The sequence below is a fragment of the Dama dama genome, chromosome 19 (assembly GCF_033118175.1).
Source record: "Dama dama isolate Ldn47 chromosome 19, ASM3311817v1, whole genome shotgun sequence".
Lineage (NCBI taxonomy): Eukaryota > Metazoa > Chordata > Mammalia > Artiodactyla > Cervidae > Dama > Dama dama.
Window position 1 is genome coordinate 82694029 of NC_083699.1, and position 23027 is coordinate 82717055.

Genomic DNA, 23027 nt, shown 5'->3' on the forward strand with positions numbered 1-23027 from the left:
AGGTGCTGGGGATGGGATGGTGCCCTCATCAGGCCTGATTGCACTGGGTCTGAGCTGCCCTCCAGGGCTCTTTTGGGGGCAGGTGGAGGTGGACAGGAACCTCGTTGCCAGGCTGTTCTTTGGAACACCCTGCAGGTGCTGCTGTTTTGTCTGGATACACCTTAGCAAGTGTTTCTGTGGGCTGGTGTGGCCAGGAGAAGCAGGTGGGAGCTGCGGCTCTGCTCTTCAGGCCACCTCCGAGGACCAGGCCTGCAACTGAGGAGGACAACCTACTCACACTTCACACAGCAAATCCTAACCTGGGGATAGATGGGCATCGGTGCTGCCTGCCTGGTGGGAGGTGGCCTGCGGGGGCTGGGGTGGAAGCGTGGACTTGGGGTGCCTTGTGTTGGGCCACGCTATCAGCAAAGTTGCGAAAAAGTCCTTGGATGTTCCCAATTCCTCTGTTTGGTTCCATCTCTTTTTGGCAGGTAAGGCCGACTCAGGAGGTCAGTCTCTAGGATCCTGCCTCAGATACTCATCAACATGAATGCTGAGGGCAGGAGGAGAGATGCAGACGTAAAGAACAGACATGGACACAGCGGCGGAAGGAGAGGGTGGGATGAATTGAGAGAGTAGGGTTGACATATATATACTATGTGCATGCTCAGTCGCTTAGTCATGTCCAACTTTCCCCATGGACCGTGGCCTGCCAGTCTCCTCTGGCCATGGAATTTTCCAGGCAAAAATATTGGAGTGGGTTGCCATGCCCTTTTCCAGGGGATCTTCCCAACCCAGGGATTGAACCTGTATCTCTTGTGTCTCCTGCATTGGCAGGGGGACTTTTTTTTTTTACCACTGTGCCATCTGGGAGGCCCCCACATATACATTACCATGTGTAAGACAGATAGCTAGTGGGAAACTGCTCTATAGCACAGGGAGCCCAGCTTGGTGTTCTGGGATGACATAGAGGGATGGGGTGAGGGGGCTGGGAGAGGAGGTATGTATATATATAGCTGATTCATGCCTGTGTGCAGAGTATATCATGCGAAATGCCAGGCTGGATGAAGCACAAGCTGGAATCAAGATTGCCAAGAGAAATATTAAAAACCTCAGATATGCAGATGACACCACCCTTATGACAGAAAGCGAAGAGGAACTGAAGAGCCTCTTGATGAAAGTGAAAGAGGAGAGTGAAAAAGCTGGCTTAAAACTCAACATTCAGAAAACTAAGATCATGGCATCCGGTCCCATCACTTCATGGGAAATAGATGGGAAACAATGGAAACAGTGAGAGACTTTAATTTTCTTGGGCTCCAAAATCACTGCAGATGGTCACTGCAGCCATGAAATTAAAAGACGCTTGCTCCTTGGAAGAAAATCTATGACAAATCTAGACAGCATATTAAAAAGCAGAGACATTACTTTGTCAACAAAGGTCTATCTAGTCAAAACTTTTTCCAATAGTCATGTACGGATGTGAGAGTTGGACGATAAAGAAAACCGAGCACCTAAGAATTGATGCTTTTTGAACTGTGTTGCAGAAGATTCTTGAAAGTCCCTTGGACAGCAAGAAGATCAAACCAGTTGATCCTAAAGGAAATCAGTCCTAAATATTCATTGGAAGGACTGATGCTGAAGTTGAAGCTCCAATACTTTGGTCACCTGATACGAGGAATTGAGTCATTGGAAAAGATCCTATGCTGGGAGAGATTGAAGGCAGAAGGGGATGACAGAGGATGAGATGGTTGGATGGCATCACCCAGTTGACAGACATGAGTGTGAACAAGCTCCGGGAGTTGGTGATGGACAGGTAAGCCTGGAGTGCTGCAGTCCATGGGGTCACAAAGAGTTGGACACAACTGAGCGACCGAACTGAACTAAACTGAACTGATAGCTGATTCATGTTGTATGGCAGAAACTAGCACAACATCGTAAAGCAATTATCCTCCAATTAAAAAAAAAAACCAACCAAAAAACAAAAACAAACAAAAAGCAACAACATGTGTGCTGAGTCCCTACACCTACCCTGAAAATACTTCACTCATGGCCATGGGGTGACTGTTCCCATCGCTGGCCTCTCTGGCTGCCCACTGCCTGCCAGCCCACGTCCTGGTGGGGAACCTTAGTGTTCCAACTGGCCCACAGAGGCAGGGGCTTTGTTTCTGATACAAGGATGGTTTTCTTTTGTGGATTGGAGTGGTATGCTTTTCTGGGCCTGGGACAGGAGTGGTGATGCCACAGCTTGGGAAGGAAGCAGTGCCCAAAACTATGTCATGCACATGAAGACCCTCTGCCAGTGTACACACAGCAAAGAATCCTGTCTGTCCAACGATCCCAGACAAGGACTCTGTGCTGGGCTGGGCGGCGGGGAGGGAAGGATAAAGCCACCTTCAGACACCTTGGCCTCCTGTGGAGTAACCACAGCATGTGGCCAAACAGAGCTCTTTAGGACAAAGCTACCTGAGGAGGCTGCCCCTCTGCCTGACCCTCCCAGATTGACAGAAACGTTCTCTGGAAAGTGGGACGCCAACCACATCCTCATTCCAACCCTCCTCTTCATGCAGCCTCACCAAATTCACAGGAATTTTGGATCCTCGAAGAGATTACACTGTGTATACTCCAAGCCTTGCAATTAAGGAGGGACCTGCCTTGCCCCAAGGTTTCCAACTATCAGAAAATGGAAACCAGCACCCTTCACCCCTCTCCTATGAGACAGCAGTTACTGAGCTGGCGGTTTATGGACACACTCTGGTGTTTAAGAACCAAGGCGCCTAGGAGCACAGGGTGGACGAGTTGGGGTGTAGCTCGGTGTTGAGAGTGGTCAGGGACCGACATGGGAGGCCCCCTCCCGAAGTCCCTTCCCTCTCTCCTTTACCCCTCAGTGCAGTCCCTCACTTGTACAAACACACTGCTTCTAATTAAAAAAAAAATTTTTTTTTTATTAAAATACTGTTATACCCAGTGGAATGCAGCAGCAATCCTGGTACAGGGTAGCATAACAAAACAGCCATGTTTACATTTTAAATATTCACGATAACTTAAACATACAGACACACATCATGGTCTTTGGCAGAAAATGTTCACAGCACAAAAAAATACTTTAAAAAGAAATACCAAATATTAACCCAAAATATATTAAGTTGTTTTTTTTTTTCTTTCACAATATTTTTTTGCCTTTTTCTCTCTTTTTTTCTTTTTGTTTTGTAAACAATGCACATGAACCAAATGCATTTTTCAGTTTTACAGAGGGGTAGGGGGATTTAAAAAAATATGCAATTGTCCAGCAAATGCGAATGTTTAAAAAGGAAACTTGAGGAACCATAGGAATAAAATAACACATACAAAAACCTAAAAACAGTAAAAGAAAAATGAAACAAAAACAAAGACTCAAGGAGAACTAAAAACAGTCGAGACAAACCACTAAAACCCACCAGTCACTCATGGGCCTGAGTTGGGAGACTCTTTAAGACCAGAAGTAAAAGTCACTGCCACTGGCAGGCTGCCATCAGACACTTCACTCCAGTTCCCAAGCGCTGGCCCTGTTTCAGGGTGCTGCGCGCTGGCGGCTTGAGGAGCCAGCCTCAGGGCGCCATGCTGTGATGGGGCTCCATTCAGAGGACCATCTGAGTCATGTCTTACAGCTCATGGACTAGTTCTCTCCAGCATAGTTCCCTCTCCCAGTGCCTCCAGGGGGAACGAAGACTCTGATGAGAACAAGGCCATCTCTCCAGTTTCCTTTCAGAGAACTGGTGCTGGGAAGCCCACCACAGCAGATTGGCGTGGTGGCGGACTTCATCTAGCTCAGGGTTCATAACCAAACTGATAAGATGTCCCAGGGACAGGAGCTGTGGAGCCATTTCAAGAGGCTGGTGGTGGTGAGGTCCCTTGGGCATTTCAAACAGGGCTCAAGATGGGGAAAAAGCAGCCAACATCCCGTGGATCAAGCAGTAACAAAATCCATGGACCAGGGACTTGAGAAGAGGAGATAATTGGGAGGAACCGAGGCAGCAGGGCTGGGAGCATGGAATGAGGGGGCGAATCTGAAGCAGCCCACTTCAATCTTCTGTTTCACAAGAAAGGGAATTATGTACAAACTGCACGGCACATCCCAGTCCTCTCCACAGTGCGGGAGACGCTGTGGCCTCTGCAGGACTAACACGCTCAACAGGCCGCCAAGATTCAAGTCCGGGTGATCCCCAGGAGGCAGTGAGGAGCTGAGGAGCAGATGGAGGTGGAGGGACCACACTGAGCCAGGCCACCTGCAGTCCATGGGCAGCCATCCTTGGAAATCAGCCCCCAAACCAACATATCCCCCACCTCCCTGCCCGAGTGCCCAGTGTGGGCGCACTACTCCCTTCTGAGCTTTCAACTGCTACCCTGGCAGCAAGCCAGGTAAAGGTCCGGTCCTCAGGCTGCATGGGCCCAGGAGGAGCACGGGGCTAAGGAACAGGGTCTTCTCGGGGGACTGGTGCTCACAGCTCCCCTCTCCCATGCAGCATCCTGCTGGAATGGCCGTGTGGCAGAGGGCAGCAGGAAATGGTTCAGAGTCCCCAAGGCGCCACCTCCTTCAGATCAGTATCTCCACCATGTCGGAAAAGTCCTGGACTCTGGATGTAGCAACAGAGTCTGGAGAGATAAGAGCACAGGCACATGCCAACGAGGGTTACTAGACTAGTCTTTTAAATCCAATAACATTTTAAAGATAGGCTCTATCTTCACCAGGCTTTCCCACCTCAGCTGCCCAGGTCCCCATAACTTGGCCAACCAATCACAGAGCTCTGTTCCCTCCCAGCTCTCCATCCAGACCACCAGCCTCCAGAGTGGAAGATGCAAATGTTTATAACTAGGAACTGGCTGGAGGGCTTGGAGGGAGGGTGGAGAGCACTGAGGGAGGGAGGCTACCACATTCTTTTCATGCCTGTGGTTTCCTGAGCTGGTGAGGCATAGGCAACTATGCAAAGGCTAATGTGAAAGAGAGCAAACACATTCAATGGCATCTTCTCAAATTTCTCCTTCCGGGACTCTTTTAAAACAAAGTCTTCTAACTTAGGAGTGCCAAACTCCAAGATCTTAGATGTTAGATTGGTCATTAAAGATGTAAGGAAGACTTCTGAAGAGGAGATAAAGGGCCTCCCAGGTAGATCTGTTTGTAATTAGGGTTTCCAGTTCCCCTATTCCTATATCCAACCAGCTCTCTCCCCTGTACTGAGGTGGGTCCCACATCCTGCTCACCCTCCCTATGCAGGGCTCCCTGTGGAGTGTGGGCAATGAGTGGGGGCGGGACTCACACCCCAGGGTGCCCTCAGCCACCCACAAAAGTTGGGGGAGACTTACCCAGTGAGGCTGTTCTCTGGCCACTGCTGCACCCCAAAAGGCTGTCAGGCTCCAGGCTGTCCGGGGGGCCATCAGTCTGGGTGCTCCCATCCCTGCTCCCATGTTTGGCGTGGGCAGCGAGGGGAGCCACAGTCACAGGCTCCTCCAGCGGGGCCCTGTCTGCTAGGAAGGCAGGAGTTTCAGTTACTGCCCTGTCCATAACATGTAGCCCCCATGAAGAAGACCCTAACTTAACGACACCTCCTGGGGACGCTAGTTGCTCATGATATGCAAGAACTTTGATTACACTCCTGTTTCCAAACAGGATTGGGTTCCAAAAGCTTGGAGTGGAAGAAGCCTTCTTAAAAGGTTATAGATTAAATCTTAAAACAGTAAGAATTCCTGGATTTCATGGCGTCTGCTTAGGAGGAGAAGTGGAAGTGCTGGCTCAGAAGGTACCTCTGCAGGGTAAGTTTATTTTTACTTTGATGGTGAGTGGCTGGGGCCAGGGTGGTGGAATTTCCAGAGATGGGGGCTACAGCCTGCCTTGTCACACCAGGGGACAGCTGCAGGCTGCAAGGTCACTGGAGCCAGAGTGTAAGCCGGCTTCCCTGGGTGAGGAGTTGGGACGCCTAGCTCCTCCGAGCTTCAGTTCTGGAAGGAATGGCCTGAGAACAACCTAGCCTCTGCCGCCCACCCGCCTCCTCTCACCTGCAGCCAGTTGGGCAGAGGCATCCACCTGCCGCTCGCTGGAGGAGTGTCCTTGCCAGCCCTGGGTCCCCGCTGCTTCAGCCACGAAGATAGATGGCACCGACTTGGCAGGCCTCAGGGAGCCTGGGGTGACCTTGCCAGGGTCTTTCCTGGAGCGCTGCTGAAGGACCTTGATCACTGCATCCTTCTCCAGGATCTGAGCGTGGAGCACCTTTAACCTGAGGGGTGAGAGGCCATGTTTACATCTTCAGACCCACAGATCCTATGGCCTCCGCCCTCCCCGCCTTATGGAAGTTGGAGGGTAAGCCTTCCTTAAAGCCAGGCTGGGGCCTTCAGAAGTGCCATCAGAGCTCTGCAATGGGATGCTTTGAAAACTACCAGTGCATGAGAGGCTGGGCCGTTTCCACACTGGCAAACCCAGGGGTAGGTTCTGGGTTTGTCTGATGACAGTAGTAGGGCTGTTGATCAAAGGAGCTAAGTTGATTGCTTGTGTTTTTGAGCCAGGAAGAGGTCAAATGGAAATCTTGTGGGGCCTCTAAGTTGTCTCCAGAGTGAAATTCCAGCTCCCCGCAGGCCAGGGCCCTAGGCCACATTCGTTCTGGGGTGGTACCTAGCATGTAGGGTGAGTGAAGTCGCTCAGTCGTGTCCGACTCTTTGCGACCCCATGGACTGTAGCCCACCAGGCTCCTTCATCCATGGAATTTTCCAGGCAAGAGTACTGGAGTGGGTTGCCATTTCCTTCTCCAGGGCATCTTCCCAACCCAGGGATCGAACCCAGGTCTCCCGCATTGTGGGCAGATGCTTTACTGTCTGAGCCACCAGGGAATTCTAATTCTCTGATTTACATGGTGCGAGGTGGGGGAGCAGGTGGAGGCCTGGAGCCTTGGGTGTCATCCAAGAGTGGAGTCTCCTGGGCAGACCAACGACTCGGTTGGCCCCTCTGAGAAAGAATAGCCTGTAATGCCGGCTGTGCCGAAAAGCAGGGGGTCAGCTCAGAAGTAGGAGGGATTGTTAGGCTGGGCAGAGTGAGGGGTATTTAACATGGATTAAGGACCAGGCAAAGAAAAGCAATGAGGTCGCTCAGTCAAGTCCGACTCTGCAACCCCATGGACTGTAGTCCGCCAGGCCTCTCTGTCCATGGAATTCTCCAAGCAAGAATATTGGAGGGGGTTGCCATTCCTTCTCCAGGGCATCTTCCCAACCCAGGGATTGAACCCCAGTCTCCTGCACTGCAGGCAGACTCTTAACCGTCTGAGCCACCAGGGAAGATCTAAGGATCAGGCAAGGGCTGGACAAATCCCACCCTACCCCCAACCCCCTGCCGCAGGTACCCGGCCTGCAGTGTCCAACCTGCTTTCCATCTCCTGATGCCTGTGGCCGCCGGTGAGCAGGCCCTCATTGAAGCTGCTGCTGGGTGACGGCTGGGGCGAGTGCCGGATGAGAGTGGTGTCGCGCTGGGCGGCGGCCGTGGCGGCCGCATCCATGGCGAACTGCCTCATGGCACGTTCCTCCAAGTACTTCTGTTCCCACTTGGTCATGTCAGCTTCCAGCGCCAGCACCTGCTCCTCCTTCTCCCGCAACTGCTCCGAGAGCCGCAGCGCACTGAGCTCCGGGGTCCCAGCACTGCCACCGCCACCTCCGGGGCTGCCTGCCTGTCTCTGCAGAGAGAGGGGTACCATGGTCAGGGGTGGAGGGTGGGGTGTGTTGGCCGCAGGTTCTCACCGCCACGTGAGGAATCTCACTGAAGCCAGTGCTTGGTCAGCTGGCACCACGCACTCTGCGCAGCCTGCTTCCAGCAGGAGACAAAGGGGAGCCAGAGGTCCCCACACCCTTGCCCCAAATACTGTGGCCAAGGGTGCAGAGGAGATTGGGTTTGCTTTTGCATAGAGACCATATACATTGTCCTCCGAACTGGGGAAGGGGTGACTTAACGAAATGGGACAACTGGTGTAAACTACGACAGACCTCAGCAATCCAGGAGCTCTGGTCACCCTACCTCTGTGGGAAGGGTGAGGTTAGGGGTGGAGACAGAACTCTTATCTGGTCTGTAAACACGAGAGCTATTTACACAGACCAAAGTGAGGATAAAGGCCCAGGATCTGGGCAACTATCTTCCCCACCCCTGATCTCAGGGAGAAACATAAGAGTTGGCTAGTCCCCTCCATCACAGCTCCTGAGAGACTTTCTCCAGAGACCAAGGTTGCCAATCCTGGCTGCTGCTGAGGATAGAGGCCCAAAGCTTGAGCCCCTGAGGTCGGCATACGGCCAAGGGGCAAGGCCTCTGCTGAGACTGATGGGCCGGGAAGGGCCTTCGGCAAGGCTAGCCCAGGTGGTCCTAACTTTCCAAAAGGGCTCGGCCTGGATCTCAGTAGGGGCTCTGGGGCCTTCCCAGCTCACCTGCTGTGCACGAAGGGCCTTGAGTTCCTGCTCCAAGCGCGTCCGCAGACGTAGCTCCAGCTGCTCTCGCTTCTCGCAGGCAGCCTGCAGCTGCCCCAGGGCCTGTTGTAGCCGTTCCACCTTCTCCACGTAGGCCTGCTTCTTCCGCAGCTCCTCCTCAGCTCTTGCCGCACGGCCCTGGGCATTGCTCAGGGCCTGCTCCAGCAGCTCGGCCCGCCGCCGCTGGTCCTCGATGGCTCCGCGCAGCAGCGCCATCTCCCGCTCTAGCTTCTCCTGCTCCTGCTGCTGCTCGTAGCCTGCAGCGAGAGAGAGAGAGAGAGAGAGGGGCCCGGTCAGGGATGGCAGCTCCCTCGCTGCCCCACAGAGCACCCACCATGTGCCACGCTCTGTGCTGACCGCTGCTCAAGCTTGACTGCATCTTCTCAGTAACACAGGAGTTAGGTACCCTTATTAACACCATTGTATGGGCCAGGAAACGGAAGTTCAGGATGAAGCCTGAGCACATGTCAATGTCAGGCCAGGGCCCTTGCAGTGATAACTGGGCCACACTGCTCCTCTGCTGGGACGTGGCCTTGCCAGGAGAGAGCCTGAGACACTGTCCACCTGAGCTGGGTGTCACCATCTCCAAAACACATTCACAACTTCCCTCCAGCCTCATGGTGATACTAGAGACTGGGCAGGCAGGAACCGCAATGCCCATTTCCAGATGAGAAAACAGAGGCTCCGATGGACTGTCACGTGGTCATCTGCACTGTGGAAGAACCACTGTGTGCTGCCCCAGGAGTCAGGCATTTACACATCTTATTTCCCTGAAGCCTCCAGTGACAGTCCGGGGATCTGTGATCCCCACCTTAAAGAGGAGGAAACATAGGAGGTGAATGGTCCTACCAGGCAGGGATCAAAGTTCGCCTGCCTCTGAAGAACCAGGCACCCCCACCCCTACTGTGCAGGCTGCCTGCCTTGCTGGAAGGCACAGGGGGACCAGTCAAGGGGCCTGCCTGATGGACTCAAAGGCACCATCTCTCGAGCAGCACTGTCACAGCACAGCGGGATTTTCTGCTGTAATGGACTTGCTCTACACCGTGCCAAGTAGGGCAGCAGCCACCAGGCACATGTGGCCAGTGAGCACTTGCAATGTGGCCAGTGCCAGGGCGGAGTCAAATTTTTCATTTTATTTCATTTTAATTAATTTTCATCTTTGGGCCACGTGTGGCTAAATACCTATCAGATAGGACAGTATAGACCCTGGAACAGAAGAGTGAAGACTTGAGATCCAGCAGGCAGAAAGGAGGTTTCAATTATACAGGGCCCAGGAGGACATAGGCCACCCAGGTCAGCTCTGGTTCACTCTGAATTTTTGAAGGCTGGGCCCAGGCCCACCTCATTCTTTGGGGCGAAGGGAAAAGTTGGTGAGACTCAGTAACACTGGGCCTTTCGTCCTGAGCTGGCCTGACATCTGAATGGGGTGGAGGGGCAGGCAGGAGTGCTGACTGGGACTTTGGACCCAGAGACAACGGCCCTGTCCTGGGAGGCTTCACAGCGATGGACAGCTTATAGAGTTAGCCGGAGGCTGGCAGCTCATCCCAGTCTTAGATGGTCCCATCTTAGAGCCTCAGAATCTAGGGTTCAGGTGAGAAGAAACTGCCCAAGGGGGACTCGGCTGGGAGAACCAGGCCTCAGGACTCACGGCCAGATGCCCAGGGAGGGCAGGGCCTGACCAGAGCTGGGAGTCTCTACTGCTTGCCTAGTAGGAAAGCAGATGCACTGGTGATAGGGGCCACACTCTCCTACTAGGCACTGACTCTGGAGAAAAGGTGAGATCAACCACAGACATTTTCCCTGAGGATTCTGGTTTCCTAAGGATTTTTGCTCCTGGATGTCAGGAGCAAGGAAGGGTAGTTTGGCTTTCCTCAGCCCTTGGGGAGGGTACCAAGGACCCAGCCTTTGGCTTCCAGAAGGTTCCTGCTGCCTTGCACACCTCAAACGCCCTGGCGGTTTCCCTGGTGGTTCAGACAGTAAACAATCAGCCTAAAATGCAGGAGACTCAGGTTGGATCCCTGGGTCAGGAAGGTCCCCTGGAGAAGGGAATGGCAACCCACTCCATTATTCTTGCCTGGGAAATCCCATGGACAGAGGAGCCTGGCCGGCTACAGTCTATGGGATTGCAAATAGTCCTAAGCGATTGAGCAGCTAACACTTTGAAGGCCCTGGTAGAGCTCGGAGGCTTGAGACCTTGGCCATCCCCAGCCACCAGGATAAAACTCTGGGGGGAGGGTGCGGCCACCTCCAGGCTGCTGTGGGAGCGGATTCGGGAGACACAGAGCGGGGCCAAGGGCTGCGGCGCAGCGGCGGGGCGGGGGGGGGGGGGGGCAGGAGGCCTTCCCTGGGGGAAGCGAGGCGCCACCAGGAAAGCAAGTCCCAGTCCCTTTGTCCCACTGTCCGTCCCCCGCAGCGTGGCGGGCGGGGCGCAGGCAGGAGTGTGGGGGGAGGGGGAGGCGCGCGCAGCGGAACAGCCCGGGCTCAGGAATGCCTGGCATCCAGGTCACCCGCCGCTTGGAGATTAATGGCTCCAGCCAGGAGCCAAGAACAGCCTCGCTCCCGAGGGAGCGGAAACGCCTCCAGGCTGGCCAGTCCTGGGCCCCTCCCCTCCTGCTCCCAGGAACCAGCCTGTGACTTCCTTTCTTTGGCAAAGCCTGGCCCCATTCTGCCCCTTTCCAGCAACCCGTCCTCTCCGGACTCGCAATGAGGAGATCCCCCAGGGCTATCCCCACTCCCCAGCCCTGACCACCATCCTCTCCCTCCCAGAGACCCTCAGTCACCTCCTCCTACCTCCTGGCCCCCCCCCCCCCCAACCCTCAGCCCTTCAGTGTTGCACCCTCCCATTCCCCTGGGGGCCACCCTGTCCAGGCCTGAGCTCTGCTTGAGGAGGTAGGTGCTGCTAGCCAGAGCTCAGTCTTCAAGCTGCCTCTCTGCTTCCAGACACCCCCAACCATCTAGCTTAAGCTCAGTAAGCTTTAGCAGGGGTTCCTCTTTCCTCCAAGGCAGCCTTGCCCAGACACCAGCTGCCCCAGTGCACTCCTTTGCAAACACTCAAACAGCACTATCGCAGCACGGGAGGAGCTTATCAATAACTGCCTCTCTGTCTCTTCTGAAGGCTATAGGCTTCTTCCTACTATTGAGTTGGTGGCTTCCTTTATCCCCCCTTCCTTCAAACTGCTTCCACCTCCACTGGAGCTATCCTGCTGCCGCTTCACCTGCCACCCCACAATACCCCTCTCTCAGGGTGCTGGGGACCACCCCCCATCACTGGCCTCTGGGGCCAGACCATCCTTGTTCCCTGGAATCCATGGTAGGAAGACCCTGCTCCTTCCTCAAGCTCCCCACCTCTCTTGACCTTGTCCTGGCACCTTCCTGACCTGTTCCAACTCTGCTGCATTCCTGCCAGGGGCTCAGCACAGCTGTGCCGGAGAACAAATGAGTGACTGCATGGGCCAGTCAACAATGAACGCATCTGTTCTTCAAGAAGCCTTTGACTATCCTTTTTAAGGGGAGCCTCCTGACCTCCTTCTTTAGGGTGCCCTGTTCGTGAAGCTCCATTTTTGGCTGATGCCAACACTTGTTATGGCCCAGCCTCACCATGCTCCCCAGCTTTTCACATGTCCACCCCCCGGGAGACTCAGACTCTTCCTTCTCTCTCATCCTACCTGTTTCCCGAGTGCTCGGCTCTCCTCAACTGCTTCTAAAGGACACTGAACTGACAGTCAGCACACCTCCCCAGCTGTCCCTCGACCCACTGATCTCCCCAGTACACAGGGAACCAGATCCTGCTCCCCTTGGGAAGCCTCCCCTCCCCTGAGTCCAGTCCAGTGATGGGTGCATAGTGGGCATTCGGTAAAGCCACACTCCAAGCCCTGCTTTGGCAGAGGAGGCCAACCCTCGCTCAAGAGGAGCTCTCGTGGTCCCACCAGCCACACCTCTGCTTGGGCTCCTGAGTGGGCCCCCTACTTACTCTGAGCCAGCAGCTTGGCCACCATGTCCTGGCTGCCTGCCTGGGCCTCCTGCGTCTTGCTTGCCAGGCGGCGGTTTGCAGATTCTAATCTTTCTGTTTCAAATGAAGAAAAGACGTTTTAAGGAGAAAGCTTTGAGTACAGGGGAAGCTGCCTGCTGGGGTGACCCCTGCCCCCTCCCCAACCAGGGAACTATCTGTCAGGCTGCATTCTCCAAGCTGGGGGTGGGCTTATGAGCCCCAGGTCACCCTGGGCCACATGGGTGAGAGCTCCAGGAGGGCCCCAAGGTCTAGAATACAGAGACAAGCATCTCTCTATCAAGGTGGCCCCCAACGAGTCTCAGCCTAGTCCCCTTTGAGTTGATTTATACTATTTTTGCAGAGGACAGAGATTCTGAATGATGTCCTAGAACAGTGGACTCAAGCTGTCCATAGGTGCTCTCTGCCTCTCCACCTGCGTGAGCGGTCCTCACCTCTAAGATCCCGGTTGAAGTCCTGCAGCCTCCTCATCTCACTGTCCATCTTGTTCCGCATGGTCTTCTCCAGGGCCTCTCGCTTGGAAGAGGCCCTCGTCAGGCTCTCGTGGGCCTCGGAGAGCCGCTGGATTTCGCTCTCCAGCTGCAAGAGGCAGAGAGCAGAGCTGAAGGAAGGGGAAATCTCCCTGGGTGGCAGTGGCATCAAGGTCCCCTCCTTAGGCCAGGGTTGATCGCTGACTCTCCATCACAAAGGGTGAGAGAAGATGCAAAGCCACAGCAGAAAACCCACCTAGCCCGAGTGGGACAGGCTGCAGCCTCTAGCCTCCAGAGAAGGACCAGGCTGCTGGAACAGGCAAGCCAGGGTCCCTTCAACTGTCCCTAGGTCCTGAGTGAACACAAGGCCACGTTCTCTGGAAGGGGCTGCCTCCAGGGTGACCAAGGGCAGCTTCCTGGTGCCTAGTGTCCAGAAAGAAGCATTTTCCTTTTGTTTGGCTTCTAGTGAGAAATTTGAGCACAATGGACCAGGATCAGGCACTGAAGCTCCAACCGTGGTCTGGGGGGGTGGACCTATCTTGGAGATCACAGGATGGTCACAGAAAGCCTAAGGCTACCTGCTCAGGCTGAGTGTACAGCAGGTGACCCTTCACTAAGAAGGGAGCACCGGATCCAGCCTGAGCTGCCTGGAGTATGTGCCTCTCCAGCCCTCACCCCACAGGGCCAGCCTGGCCCCGGATGCCCCACCCACTTGGCAGCTGGCAGGTTCCGCACGTGCTCCTAGCTGGCCCGTGATTCCAATAAGTCGCTCGTTTTTTGCCAAGAGGAGGGGCTTTCCCTGTGACCGGGGCTGGCCTGGAACAGACTTGCTGTTGTGTGGGGGATACAAAGGGCCCTCTGTGGGAGGTGTCCACGGAGGGGGCGTGTGCAGGGGAAGGGTGCGACCATGAGGGAGTCGGTGAATGGGCTCTTTCTAACCACCACTGGGCAGCAACTGCTCGTGCTCTGGGCCTGCTCTGCCGGCTGCTCCCCAGCTGTCTGGAGTCAGCCAGGGAGGGGTGCATGAGGGATGGGGGTGGGGGGCCCGAGGGGCAGCTGAGAAGCCCAGCCAGACCAGCTTTCAGACTCCTCTGCCTCCCTTCTGACAGCCCCCTCCCTGGTCAGCCCTGTTGGGGTTCCCTTCCTCCCCCCTGCTTCTCTGAGGCCTCAGCAGGGCCTACCTTCTCGATGCGGCCAGCCTTCTCCGCTGTGCTCTCCAGCTCCCTCTGCAATCTCTCATTGTCCCTCTGCAGCCTGGCGTTCTCCCTCAGCAGGGTCTCCATCTGGGCCAGGTGGGTGCTGCCCGAGGTGGCCAAAGAGGCCTGGGTGCTTGCCGGGCCCTCCACCCCAGGAGGGCTGAGGGCGGCCAGGTGTGGGGGTGGGTGGCGCTCCTGAGGCTGCTGCAAGTATTGGTACTGCTGCTGCTGCTGCGGGAGGAACACAGGGGGCACCTGGGCCTGCAGGATCCTGGGGGACAGAAGAGACGGTCCTCAGAGACCACGGAGCCACACAGAATTGCCCCAGCCCTCCCGGGCAGACAGCTTTCCTGCAGCGTTAGGCAGTAACCTCTGGGGAAGGCCTTTCCACGTGGTGTCCCCAAGACCCTCAAGGGCCAGGGAAGCAGGGCTGCAGGGCATTACCACCAGCACGCTTATTTCATGCCCAGCCTCCTGTGGTCCAGGCCTTGGGGATCAGCCTCAACAGCCCCAGCCACAGGCAGCTCTTTTTGAGTCTGGAGGTCACACTCATCACGACTGAAACTCACCACCTTCCAGGTGCTACCCTGTCTGTTCCCACTGCTGGTGTCAGGCCCTCCACGCACACCTGCCCACGCAGCACACTCACTTCTTCTCCCTCCTATTTTGAGTCCCGTCACCCCTTGAAGAAGCATTTTTAGAAGACTGTGGCTAAGGTTAGAGTGGTGAGACAGATGTCAGGCTGAGTCTGGGCTCCAGAGTCTGACAGATCAGGCATTCAAATTCTGGCTCCACTGTTTGAGTCCATGGTGCATGGGACCATGCTCAATCAGGAGGGTGAGGGTCTCTAGCCTCAGGCAGGTTGTCAGGGCCACATCTGCCTGGCAGAGTGCTGGGCCTGCAGCGGGCATCTCCACAGTGACAGCCCACCCTCTGTCTCTTCCAGTGGAGACCACAGCCTACTCTCTGCTCAAAGAGTAAATGTGACCCAAACAGCAGATTATCCAGGGTGAAGGGGCCACCTGGGAACTATTACAATAGCCTGAGGTTAGGGACAGTGTTCTCCTGGCCTCTGGTACTGGGGTCCCATGTCAAGGGAAGGAGCATGTGGGGTCACACAGCTTTTCTGGGGCCCTGTGGCTCCAGATGTAAGAGAATTAGACTGCCTCAGTTTCACCAGGAGCTTTCCCAAGTCCCAGCAGCCCCAGACGAATCCATCACCTCAGAACCCATGCCTGCCCTTCCCCTCATCCCTCCCCTTCATCCTTCCCCCTCTAGACTCCAGCTCCCCTGCTCTTCTTAGACCCAAGGCTAAGTCCTGCCGCCAGTTCCCAGCAAACAATCTTCACCAGATTAGCTGAAGCAGAGGCTGGCAGATGTATTTCTTTTCCTGCCCAAGGTAGAGCTTCCAGCGAGAGCTGAGAGGGTACCCCACTGGAATGTGCAAACTCTCCCTGTGTTGCTAAATGTGGCACCTTGGGTCGGCTCCCTCCAACTCGCTCCCCTGCTCCAGGCCAGGCAGACACAAATGGCATTCTTTGGGGATGACTGGGCTCTCAGAAAGAATAGAGCCTCCTTTCCTTCACACTTGCTCCCCCCACCCCCACTTTTTTTGTTCTCCTGAAAACAGCCTACTTCCTTTCCACGACATTATCTTTTCCTGACAGGGCTCAATAAGCATGGTCCAAAGAAGAAACCACGACTCAGCTTCTGAAACTCTTCCAGGACCAAGCCCTGAGAAGGGAGATAAGGCAAGGGGGCCTTGAGGCTGGCAAAACCCCACAGGCTCAGTCCTCTGGTGCCTCCATTCCAGAGCCATCACATTGCTCATTTCTCGAGAGCAGAGAAAGGCATCTTTCCCGGGAAAGGCTGCACAGTGGGAAAGCAGGTGACTAAATGAGGACTCAGCAGGCACGAAGAAAACCAGACTTGAACCTTGGGGCACCAGAGGAAGGGGGTCTGCAAGCCTTCAGGTCCCCCTACTGGGGTTTCCTGGACCCCTGTGTGTGGGGTGGGGGGTGGGGGCGGAATTAAGGGCGTGTGAAAAGGGCGTGTGCCAGCTTCTCAGGAGAAGGTCCTGGGCCAAATGAAAGCCTCATTTCTAGGAACCTTATTTCTGAAAACTCTCTGGGCTTCCTGCCCCTCCTGGGCATCCCTGCTTCCATTCATGCCCCTAGAATCCATTCTCTACAAGCAACAGAGGAACCTTTTTGAAAAGGGACACCAAATCACATCCTCTAAAGGCTTCCCTTAACTCTCAGAATTAAAAGCTGAGTTTCCCGCCAGCAGCTGCTCTGGAGCCTCCACATAAAGGGGCTCACCTGGAACAAGAACCTTCTCCCAGGTTCCTGCCCCATGGACCACACAGAAGAACACGAATGGAAATGAATGGCAGTACCAGGGCAGCTCCTGCCCCTGTGTAGGAGAGGAGAGATCTGTCTGGAGGCCATCTGGTCCTTTCTTCCTTGCCTCCACTTAGTAATGCCTCCCCAAAATCACAGACAGCAAAGAAGAAAAGACTTCTGTTTTTAGAAGCCTCCAGAGGAGGTTCCACCTTCTTCCCATTTAACTTGGGAAAGATTCCCAACTCTAGTCCTTGCAAGTTCTTTCTGAAATTTAATCATTAGCCCCCTGCTCTAAATGACAGCCTCTGAGAACCCTAGTTACTTGACGGCTATAGCCAATTAGGCAATGGTGTCTGTCTCCAAATTAAAGCAAGGGATGCTGCTAAGTACTCATGTGACCCTGGCTAAATCCCTCTTTCCTTCCAGCATTAGCTCCCATCTTGGGAGGGAGAGGGTATCATCGGCCTTCCTCTGGAGCCCACCAGCCTCCTGGAGGCTCTTCACCCGGGGGAACTACACTGGAAGGAAGCCAAGAGCCTGAAGACCAAGGTGGGCAGTTACCTGACTTCCGCGTGCTGGAAGTGTGGACTGCCACGGGCACGGTACCGGGGGTCAGTGACGGCAGAGGTGGTCTCGTGAGCTAGCATGACGTGTGGGTACTGAGGTGGAGGTCCTCGCGGCTCCGGGCCCTCGGCAGTGGGGGCGCCCCTGGCTGGGGGGCCCTGCTGGTTGCGGGCCAGCTGGGGGAAGCTGTGAGAGGCGCTCATGTGGCTGGGGGTGCGGGCCCCGTTCCTCTCCAGGGACAGCTGCATGAGTCGCTCGCTCAGGGAGCGCACGTGCCCGTGCCTCAGCTCGCGCAGGGCCTCATCCTGCCTCCGGCTGCCTCCCGGGGGCCCACGGGGCTCCCGGTCCCCCACGTGTGGCCAGGGCCCCGCCTGCTGGGAGGCATAGTACTGCGAGTGGGCTTTGGCCTCCTCATAGGTGGGCAGCTCCTCGCCCTTGCCAGGCTGTGGGCACAGGCGATAGAGGCCGTTCTCTGCCAGGTGGGTCTCGGTGCCCTGGTGCTCCTGGCCCTGGGGTTCCTGCCTCGTGGCCTGCTGCAGCACCTGACTGTCCTCTGGTGCCATGATCTCCAGGGGGGCCTGGGGGCTTCCTGTGCCCCCAGCCCCGGCCCCACCGCGCAGGGCCTGTTGCTGGATGGCCAGCAGTGTGCGGGTCTCAGTCAGGTTGCCATAGCGCAGTTGTTCCTGGATGAGGCGGTGCAGGACCGTACCTGAGGAGTCTTCCAGCGTCCTCATGCTCCCAGGGCTTGTGCACACCCACCTGGACAAAGGCCAGTGGCACCTGGCCCCAGAGCACCTGAGGAGGAGAAAAAGAAGAGCCCTCAGTGGGAGCACCCGGGAGAGGCGGGGACTTTCCATCACTGTCTGGTTAAGGGCAAGGCGATGGAGGGGCACACATGCCTGTCAGACTGCCAATGCTGCCACCTACTGATTAAGGCCAGTCACCTAACTTCTGAGCCTCAGTTTCTCCATCGGAAATATGGAAATAATGCTAGCTTCGTGGAGTTGAGAATTAAGAGGCAATGGCTATTGAGGTCCTAGAGCGCTGTAAATCCCTGGCAAAGGACTGCCATTATAATCATATTCATGGAGATTTACTGTGTCTAGAGAAAGATACCAGGAACCTCAGGCTCCTGTAGTTAGCTTCCCATTAGAGAGCCTGATGAGAAAGTCCAGGGCAGGCCTAGTTCAGCTTTAAACACTAAGCTCTTGTGTCTCCTGCATTAGCAGGCAGATTCTTTACCACTGCGCCGCCTCTACTTTATCACAGGTGATAAAGCATGAGTCCTGCTCATTCTTTACCACCTCTACTGGGCAGGACTCAAGAGACGTGGGATGGATCCCTGAGTTAGGAAGATTCCCTGGAGTAGGAAATGGCAACCCATCCCAGTATTCTTGCCTGGAAAATCCCAGAGACAGAGGAGCCTGGTGGGCTACAATCCACAGTATTGCAAAGAATTGGGCACAACTGAGCATGCATGCACCCGCCTGGTAGAAGCCCTAGGCAAACAGCCCCCACAGCATGAAGCATGCCTGAGCCCTGGCCTTGGCACAGGTAATTCACCACCCTTTACCCTGCTGAGCCCTCTCAGTCATGGGATGACCTTGGCAGTCACTCTGCAAGGTGAGCAGGAAGGAGAAAATGCATCTGGATTGGTGAATAAGGGATGAAAGACGAGAGAGACTACACTAAGAGTGGTTTTGCAAAAGGAGGCAAAAAGGTGCCACCCATCAAGGTTTGTGGGCCAGTCACAGAGTCTGCGCCCTGACAGGAAGCGCACACGTGCTCCAGGAAAAAGAAGGGGTGGCCCGATGTCTCTGATTTTATGATTACCACCCCAGCCACACACACGCTTGCTCCTTCAAGGGGGTGGGCACTCAGCATCTTGATGGTCAAGACTGCTTGAGTTGACTGAAGGGGTGCGGGAGCAAGCGGGAGGCTCTTGGCTGCAGGCACCCAGGGCTGGTGACTCTGCACTTAAACTGCAGGGAGATTGTCTCCTGAGGAAGGTGTTCCCTTTGAGCCTGTGCTCCCAGTGGCTCACGGCCTGGAAGGCTGTCCGCCTCACCTGGCTTCCTTTCCACAGCCTTCTCCAACACAAACCTCCAAGCTGGGATTCAGAGAAGACCAAGCATAACCCACACCTCCACAGGTCCTGTGTATATAGGAGGACAGTGGAAGGAGTGTGGCCCTCCTCTGCCACAGAGCTAACCCCAGTTAGGGCTTGGCTGGCCGGCAGAGCAGCCATTCCCAGCCCACTCCCTCCTCCCAGCTGCCCAGAACTGGGGAGAGGGAGGTGGGTCTGGAGGACATCTCGGTGTTCACACTTCCCGGGACCTCATCATCCCCACCCCCAGCCCCCCCCCCCACAGGGGGTACACACATACACAGGGGCACACACATACATACGTGCGTACACACACACACTCACGCACACACACACACACACACACACACTCACGCGCACACGCGCACACACACACACACACACACACACACACAGAAGATGCAAGATTCTAGAGTTACCCGAGGCAAAACAAACAGGAATCAGTTCGCCCTAGCGTTTCATCCACGGGGCATTTCCTAAATTAAACACTATCTGGGCTGACTCCAGCCGAGAAGAAACGGGGAATGCAGTTTTCCGGACAGATTCCAGCCCTTCTCCTCCCCCAACAGTGTGCCTGGGAGCAGGGAACACTTCCCGCGCCTTACATCCCTCGTTTGTCTCAGTCAAATCTCTCAGATGCACACAGCTAAGCTGTTACTAAAATCCGCGCCCGCGACCCGGATCGTGCACCCCTGCTGCGCTAGCGCGCGGGGCTCTCTGAAACACCCGCTTCTAAGCAACCACACAACTCCGGCCTTTACCTTGGCTCACTCTGGCCCAAGGAACCAAAGCGAGGGTCTCTAAGTCAGATCGCACCCCAGCCAGGGATCCCGCCCTACCCGGACTCCTGGCTGACCACGAGCAACCTGCGGCCGCCGCAGCGCCTGGAGCGGGTGGACGACGGTAGCCGCGGTCCGGAGAGGTCTTTAAGCGTCGTGGACCCGCCTCCCCCCTCCCTCCCGAGCCCTCTTTGTTTTCCAAATGCCCAAGCGCTGACGTCACCGGGCTGGACGGCAGGCTGCATTCTTTCTAAGTGAGAGCCAGACCGTGGCTCCGGAGAGGATTTTCCAAGGAAGACAAAGAGGAATTCTTGGGCTAGTTAGGGAGGAAAGACACCTGTGAGCCCCCCCACCGAACCAAATTAGCCCCCGGGCCCTGCAACTTGAGCTCCAAGCGGCGCCTCCTTCCCAGATCCGCGCTCCCAGACACCCACTCCTATCTGCCCACCGGCTGTCCCCTCCTTCAGCCCCAGCGGACCCGCGCCGCCTGCGAGAGCTCCCAGGGGACCTGCAAGGCGCCCCCGGACGGAGCTGCCCTCGCCCCGCCGGCTGCGGGCAAAGGCGCACCGCTCCTGGAGGACTCAGGGTCCGCTCGGCTTCTGCTCCCTCTCCCGGAAAAGGCCGTGCTGGAGCGCGTCTCTGCTGCCCCGCTCGCTCCCCGCAGCGCCCAGAGGCCTTTCTTACCGCTGCGGCACGCGGGTGCTCCGAGCGGTCAAATCCGACGGCCCGGCCCGGCCCGGCTCAGCTCAGCTCGGCGACGGAGGTGTGCTCTCAGCTGAGGCGCCGACGCTCTGGCGGCTCAGCCCCAGCGCGCAGCCCCAGGGTCGGCCCGCGCCGGAGGCGGCTGCTATGCCAGGAATGTGAGAGTTTCAGGTTCCCCCTCGGGATCAAAGCGAACCACAAATAACCTCGTAGCGCGCCGCCCTCCTCTGCTCTCCGCCTCCTCCAGCTCCCTCCTCCCCGCCTCCGCCTTCCTCCGGGAAGGCGGCGCTGTGGACCCGGCCGCCCCGACCTCCTGGACTCTCTGCGCCCCTCCCCGGCCAGCGACCCCCGCTCTCCTTAGGAGCTGCTGGAATCCATCTAGGCCCCTTACCGCCCTCAGCCCCGTACCCGGCCTTCCTCTCACTCCTCCAGCTCCATCGGCTGGACGATACGGAGAATGTACGTGGCATGCCCTCGAGAGAGACCCTGGGTGTTGCTGCTGGACGTGGTTGGGGGTGAGAGGGGCTTGGGGTGTGTGTGTTGTACAGGGAGGGAAGACTGGAAAGATGCCCGTATCTGCCCGATTCAGACCGTGCCCAAGGCGAAGAGACGACTCTTGCTTCCAGCCGGGAGCCTCGCGGGTTGTCGCCGGCGGCAGCCTTTGAATTGCACTTTTATTGTTTACAAACACCTTCGCCAGCCCTTTTCGGATCTGTCTCCACAGGAAGTGTGAATCTGGCATGAGAAATCTTCTGGCTAATTTGACCCACTCTACCAGCTGAATCACCCGCCGCCAGGCGATCTGTCCAGCTCTTCCCAAAGAAGGTAGTAAGGGGCACCCCTTTACGGAGAGCCCAGGGTGTGCCAGCACCCGCTTACCGCCTGGTCATCCCGCCAACCCTCCCAGTCATCCTCCCAGGGATTTTTTTTTTTTTTTTTTTATCATCCTTGTCTTATAAATAAGGAAACCAAGGCTCAGAGACATTAATTAGCTTGCCAAGGGTCACACAGAGAGTAAGTGATGAAGCCAGGTAACCAGTGGGCTGCTCGGGTTCTCATTCCCAAAACTTTTCCATGGCCACCAGAATCCAGGTTGCTTCGGTGGACAGGGCAGACTCTAGGAGCTCTCCTCTCTCCATCTGCTCTTTCTCTTTTTTGATTTCTTCATTTCCCTCCACACCCCTGTCAGCCAGGGGCCCTCCCTTAGGCCCACTGTCCTTGCTGTTGCTCTTCCTCCTCTGGATGGAGTTCTGTCCTCTGACCCTTCCTGCCCAGCCTTTGGCACTAGGCTGGTTCATCTGCACCGGTGGAAACCGCTTCTTCAGAAAGCCTGCTCTGCCAGACCCTCCTCACCTGCAGGCACTTCCCCAACTCTGTGCCATTCCTGGGCCCTGACCACACTCGATCTCTCAACATCTCTATCCCCTGCCCACCCTGAGAATCAGGGCTGCCTTTCACCCCAGCCAGGTCCTCTTTACCTCCCCTCACTGTGGAGTTTGCAACTGCCAGATCCGCTGGAGGGGTTTGGGACAAGAAAACTTGATAAGTTCAAAGAGCTATTTACTAGCCAGGGACATTGTTAATTTTTAATAAAACTCTCCCCCCAAAATGTGTGTATGTGTGTGTGATTTACTTGGAAGCTGAATATTGTATCAAACACAAGAGTACCTTGTTTTAGTGTGCTATGCTTTATTGTACTTAACAGATTCTGCATTTTTCACAAATTGAAGGTTTGTGGTAACCTTTCATTGTACCATTTTTTCCAGCAGCATTTGTTCACATTGTGTGTCTGTGGGTAATTCCAGCAATAGTTCAACTTTTATTATGTTTGTTATGGTAATGTGTGATTTTTGGTATTGCTATCTCAAAAAAATTATGACTTGCTGAAGGCTCAGATGATGAGCAATAGAGTATTCTTTAATTAAGATTTGTACATTGTTCAGTCCAGTTCGGTTCAATTGCTCAGTCATGTCCGACTCTTTGCGACCTCATGGACTGCAGTACGCCTGTCTTCCCTGTCTATCACCAACTCCTGGAGCTTGCTCAAACTCATGTCCACTGAGTTGGTGATGCCATCCAACCATCTTTTCCTTTGTCATCCCCTTCTCCTCCTACCTTCACAATCTTTCCCAGCATCAAGGTCTTTTCCAAAGACTCAGTTCTTCGCATCAGGTGGCCAAAGTATTGGAGTTTCAGCTTCAACATCAGTCCTTCCAATGAATATGTAGGACTGATTTCCTTTAGGATGGACTGGTTGGATCTCCTTGCTGTCCAAGGGACTCTCAAGAGTCTTCTCCAATACCACATCAAAAGCATCAGTTCTTTGGTGCTCAGCTTTCTTTATAGTCCAACTCTCACATCCATACATGACTACTGGAAAAACTATAGCTTTGACTAGACGGACCTTTGTTGGCAA

General features: G+C 55.4%; 1 protein-coding gene across 3 annotated transcripts; it reads right to left on the reverse strand.

Moving 5' to 3' along the window:
• Positions 1 to 2900: 2900 nt before the first annotated feature.
• Positions 2901 to 20802, reverse strand: AMOTL2 (angiomotin like 2). Of its 3 annotated transcripts, none has more exons than XM_061167627.1 (10): positions 20594 to 20802; positions 17021 to 17818; positions 14100 to 14385; positions 12883 to 13027; positions 12413 to 12505; positions 8404 to 8699; positions 7357 to 7664; positions 6007 to 6224; positions 5317 to 5478; positions 2901 to 4608 (listed from the first exon to the last, which is right to left on the reverse strand). In XM_061167627.1, the coding sequence occupies exons 2-10, from the start codon at positions 17755 to 17757 to the stop codon at positions 4550 to 4552; spliced, it is 2304 nt and encodes a 767-aa protein (XP_061023610.1). In that variant the 5' UTR covers positions 17758 to 17818; positions 20594 to 20802; the 3' UTR covers positions 2901 to 4549. The 3 variants fall into 3 exon arrangements, with proteins under 3 accessions (XP_061023610.1, XP_061023612.1, XP_061023611.1); XM_061167629.1 differs by having other exon boundaries at positions 5317 to 5475; positions 20594 to 20801; XM_061167628.1 differs by lacking the exon at positions 20594 to 20802 and adding an exon at positions 19892 to 20024.
• Positions 20803 to 23027: the final 2225 nt, after the last annotated feature.

Coding starts and splice junctions, on each gene's coding strand:
- AMOTL2 (XM_061167627.1), bottom strand. CDS start 17,757: ATGAGGACGCTGGAAGACTCCTCAGGTACGGTCCTGCACCGCCTCATC. Junction 8,700..12,412: donor GGCCAAGCTGCTGGCTCAGA/GTAAGTAGGGGG, acceptor CTCTCGCTGCAG/GCTACGAGCAGCAGCAGGAG. Junction 7,665..8,403: donor AGGCCCTTCGTGCACAGCAG/GTGAGCTGGGAA, acceptor CTCTCTCTGCAG/AGACAGGCAGGCAGCCCCGG.